The sequence below is a fragment of the Mytilus galloprovincialis genome, chromosome 2, assembly GCF_965363235.1.
Source record: "Mytilus galloprovincialis chromosome 2, xbMytGall1.hap1.1, whole genome shotgun sequence".
NCBI classification, from domain to species: domain Eukaryota; kingdom Metazoa; phylum Mollusca; class Bivalvia; order Mytilida; family Mytilidae; genus Mytilus; species Mytilus galloprovincialis.
Window position 1 is genome coordinate 135,652 of NC_134839.1, and position 15,411 is coordinate 151,062.

The following is a 15,411-nucleotide window of genomic DNA, read 5'->3' on the forward strand; positions in this document are numbered from 1 at the left end:
TTGATACTATGAGAATTTTAAAATGTTAGATGAACTTAACGGTTTTCGTCACACCTTTCTCATTAATAACTTCATTATTGGTCAGCAGCTTGGCAGTGACTAATTGTAAAGTGTATGCGCTTTTCGTATGTGCCGTAGACATGTTCATGATTCTGATACTCTCAATTACGAATTTGGGTATGCAAAGCACGGCACTGCGAGCAAAATCGTCATGGTTGTAAAGCCAAACGTTTTGTCCACTGGCATCCTAAGAATTTAACAGAACTGTACCTATTACATGCCAGGATCAGTGCTATATAAACAGTCCTGAATATACCAAATAATTGAGGACTGCATTGTAACCTGTGCATAAATTATTTTGTCATTTCCACTGTCTTATTCACATTTATATCGTTTGATTGCCGCATTTTTAAAACTGTTTAGTCAACTCAATTCCCACAATGTATTTCGGTGCATATTTGAAGACTTTCTAAAAAAGAGATGTGGACCAACAGTAATAGTGCTGTATTTTTGATTACTGTCGCTTTAAGCCTATTTTGACTTTTTCACCAATTATGTCTTGTTTTGTTCACGCATCGTTGTAAAAATAACGGATTTGATGTGAATGTCATAAAAGTGAGAGGTTTAGCTCTATAAAACAAGGTTCAATCCACCATTTTCTACATTTAAACATGTCTGTACCAAGTCAGGAATATGACAGTGGTTGTCCATTTGTTTGATGTGTTTTATACTTTGCCGTTTGATTCAGGACTTTCCGTTTTTTAATTTTCCTTGGAGTTCAGTATTTTTGTGATTTTACTTTTCCCTAGCATATAAAGAAATTGTTTCATCTACAGTCTAGCTAAAATCTTTTTGAAGTACCTATTCAAATAAAATCATCATAGATGCCAGGATTGCAATTTTGTTTATACGACAGAAGAACAAACAAAAAGACCCATCAGTGACGCTCGAATAAAAAAAGTTAAAAAAAAGGCCTAATATAGTACGAAGCCGAAGAGCACTTAGGACCCAAAATTCATAAAAAGGTAAAATGGAAATTCATTGTACCAAACACATTGATTAACCGTTTCTTGGTTTGTATATATGTTATTCTCTGAATATTTTTGCACATATCTAGTGAACAATTTATGGTTCACAAACACTATCAACACGCAACAAAGGTAATTTTAAGCACTGAAATGAAAATATCAACACCAAAAATCTAGATTAATATTTTTATTCTTGCAAAAAGTAGCCAGAGAAGGTAGAGTAATTGCCACCATAAATCTTCTGTTCTCCATTCACTCTGTGTTGTATAAAAAACATGATCCTCTTGCTTAAGGTCAAGTATTGAACTTATACTCTGGGAATCATGGTCTTGGTTGCCAACATACCCATAGGTATAAACTGAATTATTTTTCATTAGTTGGTACTGTACACTGTTTGATTTTTCTCCCATGAGCATGCATGATATCTAATATAATCCACTATTCGGTACAGTAAATACTCCAGTAGAAGGATTATATCCATCACCACTTTTAATCCGGACGTCATCAAACTTGACTATATTAGTTATCTTGGTGTAATCAGGGGTGTACAGAATTTTACACCGTTGTTGAAAATTCATACACCCTGAGGCGCAGCCGAACGGGTGTATGAATTTTCAACAACGGTGTAAAATTCCGTACACCCCTGATTACACCAAGATAACGAATTTATTTCTTATGAACAATTCCTTTACTCATTTTGAAACCAGGACGTAAAATTGTAAAAATGGTAATGAAAAACTTCCAGCGTAATATTATTTCAATGTCCATGTTGCTGCACATTGTCAAATACTTTTTACTTTATTTTTGGAAAAATTCTGAAAATTTTTGTGTTCTTTTGAGTTTACAAAAAAAAAAAAAAAAAAAAAAATATTTTTTTTTTTTTTTTTTTTTAGCATTTTCTTATTATTTTTTTTTATAATTTTTATTTTTTTTCTATATTTTTTGAAAATTTAATTTTTTATTTTTTTTTGGCAAAATTTAATTTTTTTTTAAATTTTGGCAAAATTTTATTTATCCCCGGGTGAACAAGGGTGGGGTGCTATTTACACCGGGGTAGTCAACCAATCAGATTGCAGTATTCTTGCTGCATAAGAAATAACATCATTTATTCCATTGAGAGTAAATGGGTTCGTTTTCAGGGATGCAAAAAATACAGGTCTTTCTTTTTGAGCTGCAAAATATAAATTGCCTTAATGGTTTCATAAAATAATAAAAACAGACAATTCAGAAACCAAAATTAAAGATACATGTATTTTAAAGAATAATAAATTGGTTGTGACTAGGTGGTGATCGTCAGGAAAAAATGTCCGCATGGTAAAACAAATGCATAATTAACAAGGTTTTCAAGATTATATTTTCTGCCGATAAAGTGTTCAATGTGGCTTTATTTAGTACGTCTTTGTCTTTAAACCAACTCAACCCTTATAACATTCTCGTCATGTAACAAGTAGTGTAATACCGATAAATCTACGTTTTGATAAAATGTTTTTCTTGTCATATAGGTTTTTAAAAATGAGAGTAGCATCGACCAGATATATTTAATAAACAGATTTTAAAAAGGTAGCTTAGATGTCAGAGATTTAAAAATGCTTCGGAGACTACTACCACATGCCATGAAAAAATGGTTTCAAACGTTTAAATTGTCGTATTCGGTACAATTCATGTCAGAATGAGAAGAGCGTGCGGAAAAAAAAAGTAACTACAGAAGTTATAATTGTGTTTTACCATGCTCGGAGTTTTTACAGTTCCCTCTCATCATTGATCTCATAAAATCTTCGGATACACAAATCTTCCTGTCTACAACATAATGAGATAAACATTGAACAAGATATCATTTGATGCACAAACAAAAGTAAATTTCTAAATGAAGAGATATTGTATTAATTAAAGGCTACTAGTATAACAAGATTTTTTTTTTGAAAGATTCCTTTTATTATACATGCTTTGTAATCAATGTTATACATGTTTCGAATATGAAGTTCGCGCAACCGATATCGTTTCACAAATCGGTGTAGCAATGCACCAATTTCAAAACAACTGAATGGCTGAAGGTTTAAAATGTATAGCTTTGAAACATACTTACCATTTTCGTTTGATACCACCTTTCCAAACTGACCACAGATACCAATAAACAGTAAGATAAAGATGGACACCATTTTGATGCCAACCAGGAACACCTTCCTATCTAGATGTAGTTGATAAGAATTTATATTTTCAAATAACATTAAAATGAAACTATACACTTGAAATGACCTTTTTGGTTGCACGCAAGGAGTTATTGCCCTTTATAGTCAATATTGAACAACTTTTCGTCATTTTTGTAACTTGTACAAAAATCTTCTTTTCTAAAAAAAAGTTTCCTACATGTGATCTCAACTTCAGTTGTTCGTCAGTTCACCTGTTTTCCTAGACATTTTTCAATTCTAAAGGTAAACATGGAAAACTGTTTGTGTTTTTTTTCATTTATATAATTACCAAATGTAGATATGACGCCACAAAGTACATTAAAAGTACAAAGCAACACCATGTTTATTAGAACTTATGCTCTGAAAGCTCAAAAACGGTATATAAAAAGGTAAAATTAAAAATACAAACAAAAAGGAAATACAAAGGGAAAAGTAAAATCAACAAAAATACTTAACCCCGAGGAAAAGTCATAACAGAAAGTCGATAATCAAATGGCAAAGTCAATAGCTCAAAACACATCAAATGAAGTGATAACAACTGCCATATTCCCGACTTGGTTCAGGCTTTTTCTCAAAAGACATTTGATGTAAAAAATGGTGGACGAAACTTTGGTCTAATGGCTAGCTAAACCTCTTACTTGTATGACAGTCGCATAAACTTCCATTATATTGACAACAATGTATGAACAAAACAAACAGACACAATACTAGGTAAAAATGTCAAAAAAAAAGATACATTGTGTTCTAATCTTAATCACTTAAAAACAAACAAAGATGTCAGAGAAAGAAACAAATGGCATATAAACAAGGCACATTAGGAAAAAAAACGAAAGACAAGAAACAAAAATTTACAGAACGCAAAAACACAAAAACGGGACATATAAGAACCGAGCCACGCTAAGATACTGTTTTCTATATAAGTTTTTGTATGTTATTTTGTTGTCAGTTTAGGTCTTAGGTCTGGTACTGCCCGGGTCCTCCACCAATATATAACCGGGCGTTTTCCGTGTTATAGTGATGCAAAGACGGAATACCAATACTTTAAACTTTATTAGCAAGGTCCGGACAGTACCAGACCTAAGACCTAAACTGACAACAAAATAACATACAAAAACTTATATAGAAAACAGTATCTATAGCAAAGGATTAGTGTCCAACGGATTAACTTGTCATGGTCAGAGTGATTTCCATCACGACAAACATATATTTAACAATAGAATTAATTAAACAAAAAGAAATATAAAAGGTTAGATAGACGGATTAACAAATTGTCACTTTAGCACTTAAAATATATTGTCTGAACTTGATTTTTAAGTGCTAAAGTGACAATTTGTTAATCCGTCTATCTAACCTTTTATATTTCTTTTTGTTTAATTAATTCTATTGTTAAATATATGTTTGTCGTGATGGAAATCACTCTGACCATGACAAGTTAATCCGTTGGACACTAATCCTTTGCTACTGTTTTCTATATAAGTTTTTGTATGTTATTTTGTTGTCAGTTTTAGGTCTTAGGTCTGGTACTGTCCGGACCTTGCTAATAAAGTTTAAAGTATTGGTATTCCGTCTTTGCATCACTGTAACACGGAAAACTCCCGGTTATATGTTGGTTGAGGTACCCGCGGCACGATCTTGAGCTAGTTCCCCCAAACTAGTAATTAATACCTCCAGAAGCAACAGAATGGAAGGAACCTGGAATTACCAGCCTTGCAGAAATGGACACCCGTTTCCGATGAGAAAAACAGATACTTTGGACTTTATATGCAAATATTGCGGTAAGACATTGAACGTTTTCACATACCATCGATGTTATGCTGTCAACGCTTATTGTTACAAGTGCAGACATCATGGACATTTTGCCCGTATGTGTAGTTTTCACGTGAAGTCATGTGAAAACCAAAAACCGAAGAAGAAATCAAAGTCGAAATCCAAAATTCAGAGAGACAGCGACCGCATGAGAACGTTTATTGAGAAGAAGCAAATGTCTCAATTTCCGTTTCAAGGACTTGAGGACCAGGAAATCGCTTCATTTACGTGCTCCATACAGGACGAATCCACGAAACAGCACATAAACAAGTTGAAAGTGTCTAACCGAAACTTCATCAAAGAAATCGCTGCGCTCAAGTCTGAACATTCTAAATTGGATACCGTAGTGAAAGATAACATGATATTAAGGAACAATTTGGACAAAGTAAATTTGGAACGTTTAGAACATGGCCGGATAATCCAAAAGATCGAACGTGAGTTAGCCGAACATACAATTAGAACTGAAAATTTTGAGAAGGAAATATTGCGTTTGAAAGAGGAAAACCTAAATTTAACCAACTCCAGACAACGCTTAACAATGGAGTTTGAAAATACTGACATGCACTACAATCGCATCTTAAATGATATGGAAGACGAAGTTCAGAGACTGAGGGAAGAGAACGTAAACAGTAGACACGAGATTCAACATCTAGATATAAAACATTCAAACCGAGGTGTGCCTTCGACCCTTGCAATTTGCTCGCGTGGCAATTCGCAGCAACATCATCGGCGTGGAGGAAGATACCCACGACGATAACAAAATTCATTCGGCAAACTCGGAGACCGAGTTTAGGTGGAGTAGTGGCGAATATAACCAGGAAGATTTGGACAATTGGGACTTAGAAATAAATCAAGTTCAGACAATATATTTTAAGTGCTAAAGTGACAATTTGTTAATCCGTCTATCTAACCTTTTATATTTCTTTTTGTTTAATTAATTCTATTGTTAAATATATGTTTGTCGTGATGGAAATCACTCTGACCATGACAAGTTAATCCGTTGGACACTAATCCTTTGCTATAGATACTGTTTTCTATATAAGTTTTTGTATGTTATTTTGTTGTCAGTTTAGGTCTTAGGTCTGGTACTGTCCGGACCTTGCTAATAAAGTTTAAAGTATTGGTATTCCGTCTTTGCATCACTATAACACGGAAAACGCCCGGTTATATTAGTTTCGGAAACGTATACAAATCAAATAGCGGATACAAGTAGGTTACTTCGAATTAGAGTTCAATTTCTTATTGAAGTCCTCAAAGATTTAACAGATTCAAATAAAGTTGAAGTTCATGACGACCATGAAATGTCTTTTTTTCCCCTCGATGATGCAATGGGTTTTAATAAAAAAAAAATTGTCCAAATATGAATAGAACTTGTTATGAGTGTGCTTAGGAATATTTCGAGATTTAAGGGGAGAAAACAAGTATTGCCGTGTCCAGTTTTCGTTCATCTTCTGTTTTTGTAACTTTCATATCCATATTAACATGACGTATCACCTCATATTTGTAAAGATTCTCTATTTGTCTTCAAGCACCAAAGGTAACATAAAGGCTGGAGATGATATGCGGTATTTTGTCGTCTATCTTGATCGTCAAAATTTTGGGTGAATCAGATCTTATCAGTCCTTATTGGCAAGTTATCACTATCAACGAGGACAGTATAATGACCTTTAGCAAGTCCGTTTACCTGATGTTGTTTGTTTGTTTAGTGTTTTAAAATTTATATCAAGACATACTGCACAATGTCGAATTAAAAAACACCATGTTAACTTATACATGCATTAAAAGAATTGAAAATTTTAGTTGCATAACTGAGGGATGCTTAAATTAAATGGCATAAACATCGAAAGCACTAGCAAAAAACTCCCAAAACAACGACAAATAGTAACTGTTTTATTTATTCCTGTAAAAAGTAGCCGGAAAAGGTAGAATAATCTTCGCCTACAATTTTCTGTACTGCACTCACCCTGTGTTTTATGTAAACACGGTCCCCTTTCTTTAGGTCTAGTATTGAACTGATGGTTTGGGATTCATGTTCATGGTAACTTACATGCCCATTGGTGTAAATTGATTCATTTTTCATTAGATGGTACTGTACGCGATTTGAGTTTCTCTCCAAGGAGCATGCATGATATCTGATATAATCCACTTTTCGGTGCAGTAAATACTCCAGTGGAAGGATTATATCCATCACCCCTGTTAATCCGGACATCCTCGAACTTGACTACATCATTAATTCCATTAAGAGTAAATCGGCGCAATTTCAGGGATGCAAAAAATGTAGGTCTAATTTTATGAGCTGCAAAAATATAAAGAAACATTAATTAATTTCATCAAATATTAAATGTTAGCGACTAATTACGAACCAACATGAAATAGATTTCAGAAAGATATTAGCACAGAGTAACCTGAAGGTTAATACTCGGTGGCGCTCGCCTTGAACGATGGGTAGTGCAAAGCACACTTAATTTAGCCGATTAAGGAGGAAGTTACGATGCGCATTTTGTTTGTCCGAACTTGTAATTCACACAATTCAACCCTATATATATACTAGTTATATATAGAAACATGTATGTAAAAGAATTTACTACAGAAGTGAAAATATTGTTTCTTACCATGCTCGGGGTTTTTGCAGTCTCTATTCATTAGCGTTCTCACAAAATCTTCCGGTAGACAAATCTTTTTACCTACAACATAAGACAAATCTTAATCAGAAATGCACATGCAAAAGCAAATCTCTAGATGAAACTTTAATGATTAAAAATTACTTCATAATGATGGACTTCTTTAATTCGAGCAGCAAAAAAATGAATATAATTCACCAATATAAAATAAAAGTGCTTTTAGTAATCGAAACTCTAATTGCAAAAACATAAAAGTTCAAACAGACGTTGTGCTTTTGTATCAAACAATATCTTAATAGCAATGCATGTCCCTTAAACAGATAAATATATTTAGAATTGATAGATCCTTTTAAAAAAAATTTGCACGGGAAATGTATCCATGGAGCACATATGATGCACCCATTTGTGTTAACGTTTTAAAGGGACATTACTCCAGAATGGTAAAAGTAACGCAACCAATATTCGTACTTAATCCTAGTTTTGTTGTAATTTGCTTTGTGTATAAGATTCATAACAGTTTCTTGGTGCAAAAATAAGCTAGAGAATGGAAACGAGAAATTCTGTCATTTTTCCATTTGTAAAAGACATAACTCTAGAATGGTAAAAAAGACGCCACCAAAATTCAAACTTGGTTTGTGTATGGTGGTAATAAGCATAGTGTTAGATTTTCATAACATTTGGTTGAGGCCAACTAAAGAAAGAGAACGCAAACGAAAAATTCAGCATTTTTTCAGTTGTAAAGGGGCATAACTTTATAACGTTAAAAGTGCCGCCACTCAAATTCAAATTTTTGTGTGTTTTGTGGTAATAAGAATTTTCAATCCATCAAATATGTTGTTGATCATAAAGTGTATTTATTGTGGGAATCTGTGTATTATTTCACATTGTAAGATTTTTCATGACCAAAATCATTATCTATATATGCAATTTTAAATGCTGTAGAAAAATCTTTGCTCAATGAGACGATATTTTCGTTTCAATGGTACGACTTCCGATAAAACATTCCACCTAATGCCGCGATCTTGTAATAATTACTAGTAAATCTGACGTATAAAGTACACATGTGCTTTTCAGTGCGTTAAACAGTTTAAAGCAAACCACACAAATTTCAAATCAACTGGCTGACTATAGATTTAAAATTGAAGGTCAAATGGTATAAAGTTTGAAACAGACTTACAATTGTCGTTTGATGTCGCTTGTCCAAATTGACCACATATAGCGATAATCAGTAAGGAATAGATTACTACCATTTTTGATGTTATACAGGGAAACAAAACAAAAACAAAAACATATACAGATGCAGTTAATTTAAGAGTTTATATTTTTTTAAACAACATTAAAATGAAACCTCACACTGTAAATGAGCTTTATTGTTGCATGCAACGAGGTGACAGATTGGTTTACTAGTATGAGTTCTTTGACAGAACCAAGTACGGAAAACATATGCTATGGTATTACAGAGAGTGAAATTTTCAAACCGAACGACACAAGTAAATCAAAATGGTCCAGTGAAGAAACTAAGCAAAAGTTCGATACAAATTAATTTCCATCAACTATATGCATCTATCAGAATACATTTCCTAAATGTGATCGGAACTTCAGTGATGTATTTTTTATGCCCCACCTACGATAGTAGAGGGGTGATACGATACTTTTTGTCCGCAATTTGCTTTTTGTCCGCTTTTGCTTTTTGTCCGATAATTTTGCTTTTTGTCCGACACTTTTGCTTTTTTTTCTGGTCTGTGCCTCCGTTCGTTCGTCCGTTCGTTCGTTCGTCCAACTTCAGGTTAAAGTTTTTGGTCAAGGTAGTTTTTGATGAAGTTGAAGTGTTCCCCATGATATGATCTTTCTAATTTTAATGCCAAATTATAGTTTTGACCCCAATTTCATGGTCAACTGAACATAGAAAATGAAAGTGCGAAGTTCAGGTTAAAGTTTTTGGTCAAGGTAGTTTTTGATGAAGTTAAAGTGTTCCCCATGATATGATCTTTCTAATTTTAATGCCAAATTATAGTTTTGACCCCAATTTCATGGTCAACTGAACATAGAAAATGAAAGTGCGAAGTTCAGGTTAAAGTTTTTGGTCAAGGTAGTTTTTGATGAAGTTAAAGTCACAACTACTTGAAACTTAGTACACATGTTCCCTATGATATGATCTTTCTAATTTTAATTCCAAATTAAAGTTTTGACCCCAATTTCACGGTCCACTGAACATGGAAAATTATAGTGCGAGTGGGGCATCCGTGTACTATGGACACATTCTTGTTCTTGACTATTTTAACTAATTAATTGTGATCTTAGATTAATTAATGTATCGTTGGACACGATAACATGGTTATTTTAAACGTCACTTACAATACTTTCTTATTAAGAAGAGGCCTCTGAAATCATGGTTTCTTTTTCAAGAATCAAAGCTTATCCATTGTATCTATATAACATAATCGCTTAATTGGATAGACAATTTAATAATTTTATTTCAAATGGTTTTCAGTGTTTTTTGTTTTTGTTTTGTTTTTGCTTTTTCAATAGTTGTGCTCTCTTTGTCCTGGTCTTGTGTATCGTTTTGTTCTTTACAAACATTGTTTTCTTATAAATTTTCACTTTCGGTCAAGTTTTAAGTAAAATAATTATTAAGTTATGACGTTTTTTTTTTATTTAGTGATGTCACCTTTTAGAAGCAGTATGTGAGGAGACATTTTCAATCCACTACTGTAAGATGTCTAATAAAACTTATCGTCTTATCTACTCCCAAAAAGATGAATAATTATCAGAAAAACAGGAAGAAAAAAAATCTAACGGTAATTAAAACAAAAACTAAACTGTGACAAACATCTGTGACAGGGATACATATTTGATTTATTTCCCATAGCAGCTAATAATTAACAAATATAAAGAAACAATCCTTGATCGTAAAAAAATAACAGATAACAAATATTATTGCACGTGTAGACTTATTATATAGTGTACCTTACTCGTTTGTGCATTCAACCTACCACGTATGATGAACTAAAAAGACGTATATGTATAAAGACAATTTCCCAAATGCAGGTTTTGGAAAATACTTGCCTTTATCATAGACGTAAGTCATCTTTCCAATCTGATCCTAGGTAGCAATACATTGAAATAAATAGATGAACAACATTGCTGATGTTAACCCATAAATGCAGTTTATCGAAGAATTTATAATTTTTAGAACATTTAAATGAAACCCCATAATTATGTCTTTATTTTAATTGAACGCCTTGAATTGGATCTTGGCAATGGAGAGTGAGCTCTACTAGTTAGAATATTCTTATCCATCATAATTCAGTTTACAATACATTTGGAATATTTGAAAATTATTACTTTGACGACACAGTCAGTCTTAATTTGGAAATTTCCGATAAGCATTGGTAAAGGAGTTAGATTTGAAATATGAATATAAAGGACATTCTACAATAAAAAATAATCAAAATTAAACCGAATGTTGATCAATCTTGTCCATTTTTCTAAAAAAAGATGTAATTAGTTGGTAATAACTTTCTAAAACGTAAAAAAGCAAATAAATATTGCTAGACTAGCGATTATAAAGACATTTATTTTTTTTTATTGTGAGATGTCGCTTTTTACTTTAGAGTATTACAATTGGGTGGCATATGCCGAAAATTTCAAATAAGTATTCAATTTCTCAAATTATTTCAATTTTCTCTCGATTTCATTGCCGGGACGTGTTAGGATTTAACAATTTAAAGATAATAAAGTAATAGGAATGCGCTTTGCGGGACACTTAATGCCTCACATACGGATAAAGACGTCTGCTAATGACGGAGCTAATTTGGGGTCTGTTTTATCCGTGAAATTCGACCATGATAAGGACATAGCGATATATTACCAAGTGTTTTGATATTGACTCCATGGGAAAGTTTATCTTTCTCTCTCCCAATAAATGCCCAAATGTCATGCTATTAATGACCATTTTATTGGTATCGCGAGGGAGGTGCAATGAATGATTGACAGAAGTTGCGTTTTAACTTGACACAAAATTGTCAACCTGTGATGGCTAGTATGGACTACTGCGGCAATAAATATCTATTTTACCAATATATAATCAATCAAATATAGAGATCAGAATTATCAGCCATATGGATGATAGAGTTGTTAGATTCAGTCAAACCAGGTGAACTCGAGTCTTTGGCAGGTAACCGCGGTCTGTCCCAGACACCTGACGCCGAAAAAGTCGTAAGAAAAAGAATGTTCAGTCGAACATTATAAAAATGTCGCAAGAAATGTGACAACTTTTGATACTTTATGTTTAAACTTGTCGAAAAATGGTCAGTTGGACAAATTGCTTCTCGCATTGCCTGTGTGTTATTCAGTACATGAACAATCAAAAATGTATTTGCTTTATGTCTTTATTGTTTGAAGTCACTGACAAAATAACACCCAAGGCACCACTGGACACACAAATTGTAAAAAAACAAATGGTAGAACCAAAATACTATGAAGACGAAGACATTTTTAAACTATACATTTAGGAACAGAATATTTTCATTATCTTTGTCTTTGAATGGTTTTAAATTTTGTCATAGCATCAAGACATAAATGAAATATTCTTGAGCATAAAAGACAGGCTTTTGAGACAAAGAAATGGAAATTTCAGAAACGTTAATGAAAATCAAATTACGAATAAAAATAAAAAATCCACATAATCAGTTAGATATGTTTATTATAGTTAAATTTTCTATGAAATGACTGGTTTCAGTATTCTGTGAAAACATTGAATAAATCTCACTTTTAAAGAAGAAAGAAACAAAAGTTTAAAGGTGAACGAAAGAGTAAATCGGGCTAGGAGAAAGGACAATGAAGGGGTCTCAGGAAAGAAAAAAAAACGTTGAGATTTATTTAAAAAATCAAACAAAAAAACAACATAAACAAATAAATTTCTTAATTTATAAAGCTGAAAGGTCACATTATCTTTCTTATTCTCTAACTTCCATGTTGAGCATTGATAATTTCGTTTCAAAATAAGTAAATAAGGTCTGATTTTAAATATTAGTTTGAGCTTTGTTTAATATCTTTGGAGACACATCCACTTGGTCTATTGTACCCACCTGCATTTTATTGTAAAACAATTAAACGTGTAGCTGGACCCTGACATATTTATGTACCGGTGTTCAGATGAAAGGGGTTTTTGACAATATAAAATCAGGTGTATTTTTCATATCTACATGGATACATTTACGGCCAAAATGATATAAAAATGATTTCAGTTTTTTATGCTTGTTACGTTGATTCAGAGGCCTTGATCTTAGAAGCGCTTCGGAAACGGTGACCTGAATATTTTTTCTTCAAATGCATGTTTTATTGGTAAGAGAAATTTAGATTTCAAGATAGACTGGACCTAAAAAAAAGACTAGCAATTTTGGATTGTTTAATAAATATGGTAATCATGACTTTTTACTCTCGGAGAAAAAATATATCGGTCTCATACAGGTAAAGAGTTGTGTTGCGGTGAAGATTTAAAGTTCCGCACAGTAGATGCAATGTCCAGCTCTGTGTACGTACGTGTATTAACTCAAAGTTAATAAACATTTTAAAAAGGGAATACTAGGAAAAACGTACCCACTGATATACTCATTGGAACACTAAGAAATTAAGATTGACCAAAGAAATACGTGAAATTGATATACCAAAAGGGAATGCTGTGAAATAGACATACCTGGTGAACCATTTGGGCACATGCAAAATAACTATTAACCCTCGGTACACCGGTAAATATGTTCTATGTAAAATAACGATTGGATAATTTTTGTTTGAAATTTGACAAGTGGCAGTTATGGTTAGAGTTGAATATTTGAGGACTGTGTGTCTTAAACTCGAACTTTAAAATAATCCATAATGCGTTAATCATGTGTATATGTATTTCACGTGTCCATTTGTTGTGAGATCATATTTTGCATCGTGTTTTATGTGAGGCTCATATTTTGCAAGCTCCTCTATATCATGCTATTTTATCGTTTTATAAAAACCATTCAACATATGTCCATGTGGGGTATTAATTGAGTCCATTGGTCGCTGGACCTCTCAAACTATTTAATCATTCGAAGTAGCTAATTTGAGCTAACTAACAAATAGTGTTCATAGATTTTCCCTAGCTATGTCTTATGCAAACTTTGGATTCGCACTTTTATATACATTACGGTTATACAGGCTTTGAACAACCTTTTAAATCTATACTTTTTAAACCTATGATTTTGACCAGAATATTTACACATTATGAAATAAGGCGATGTCACATGATTTCAAATGAGACAACTATAAAACAAAAACCAAGGGACAATGATGTTATCAACTAAATACACGTACGACCTTTTTACAATGAGCAATGCCCATATAGTATAGAAAGCTTTAAAAATGTAAAACCAATCAGAAGAAAAAACTAACGGTCTGATTTAAGGTGATACCTAACACTTTCACTAAAATTAATTTGGCTCGTTTAATTTTCTTAAAATTTTGACAAGTATTTACTTTGACCCTTTGACAAAAATATAAAAAAAATCAAAAAATTGAACCAACCGTTTAATCAGAAAAATTACACTGGTTATATAGCAGTTTGACAAACACTCATTTTGATCATTGAGAAGCTTAATATTCCCTTAAGAACACAACGTCATTAAAACGTTCTGCTGATTTTACAGAGTTATCTACCTGTATTGTTAGGTACCACCTTAAGCTAGTATTATTACACGAAAAACAATTACGGTAGACATCACCCAACGATATCTTCTGGACTACAATATCTTGGCTTAGAACAGGCATACGCTGCGGTACGGTACCGTACGGTGACATGTAGTTGTTTTAAACTTATGTGTCATTTGGTCTCTTGTGAAGAGTTGTTTTATTGCCAATCATACCTCATCTTCTTTTTTTATTTATAGATATTGTGGCGTGGTAAAGCATTGCTAACATTGCATATATACTGATTATTTCATTGTAGTAAGTTAATAGTTCAAATGAAATTTTGTTGTTTGAGCTTATGTTACAAATTTTGGTAGACATTTAAAAAAAACGAATTCAATGACCCGTAATAATATGTTAACATTATTTGTTTAGTGTATAATATTTGTCATTCTGAATTACCAACTAGATTTAACAGGTTCTTAAAAATGATTTCATCATGGTAATTTTTTCTTTTATATAGCTTAAATTTTAGAATCTAAGAAGAAGACAAAATTGTACTTTCTTGCTCCTCTAGCCCCATGTGCATGCCAGATATTATTATCACTTTGATTTAAATGAAATATATACTATAAACGATACTGGGATGATTCCAAACTTATAAACAGTACCGGTAATCTTGAAATGACAATCACAAGGGACAACATAGAACCATACGAGAAAAACATACATATAGCCGACTATGCGATATGCGCCGCTTTTCTCATTGTTGAAGGCTGCATGGTGACATACAGCTGTTAATTTCTCTGCATTTGGTCTCTTGTGCAGAGTTGTCTTATTGGCAAGCATACCACATCTTCTTTTATTATATATACAGGTTCTGACTTATAAAACATTGCATATAAAAATTACAAGATGTAGAAATGCACACAATATGTTCCTCTACTCATTTCCAGTTTTACCTTTTATTCTAAGGCTAATGCGTTGAATATATTTTAATAGAATTATTTGGCAATCCATACAACATGTACCAATAGTTTCTCCTCCATAAACATAAAATTAAACTGGAATACGGTTTATTCTTAGTGTTTGGTACTGGTCAGATATTCCGAG

General features: G+C 32.6%; 1 protein-coding gene across 1 annotated transcript; it reads right to left on the reverse strand.

Moving 5' to 3' along the window:
- Nucleotides 1-6,897: 6,897 nt before the first annotated feature.
- LOC143062064 (uncharacterized) lies at nucleotides 6,898-8,917 on the reverse strand. The gene is made up of 3 exons (XM_076233910.1): nucleotides 8,819-8,917; nucleotides 7,633-7,704; nucleotides 6,898-7,316 (listed from the first exon to the last, which is right to left on the reverse strand). The coding sequence occupies exons 1-3, from the start codon at nucleotides 8,889-8,891 to the stop codon at nucleotides 7,090-7,092; spliced, it is 372 nt and encodes a 123-aa protein (XP_076090025.1). The 5' UTR covers nucleotides 8,892-8,917; the 3' UTR covers nucleotides 6,898-7,089.
- Nucleotides 8,918-15,411: the final 6,494 nt, after the last annotated feature.

Coding starts and splice junctions, on each gene's coding strand:
- LOC143062064 (XM_076233910.1), bottom strand. CDS start 8,891: ATGGTAGTAATCTATTCCTTACTGATTATCGCTATATGTGGTCAATTT. Junction 7,705..8,818: donor AGCGACATCAAACGACAATT/GTAAGTCTGTTT, acceptor CTTATGTTGTAG/GTAAAAAGATTTGTCTACCG. Junction 7,317..7,632: donor CTGCAAAAACCCCGAGCATG/GTAAGAAACAAT, acceptor ATATTTTTGCAG/CTCATAAAATTAGACCTACA.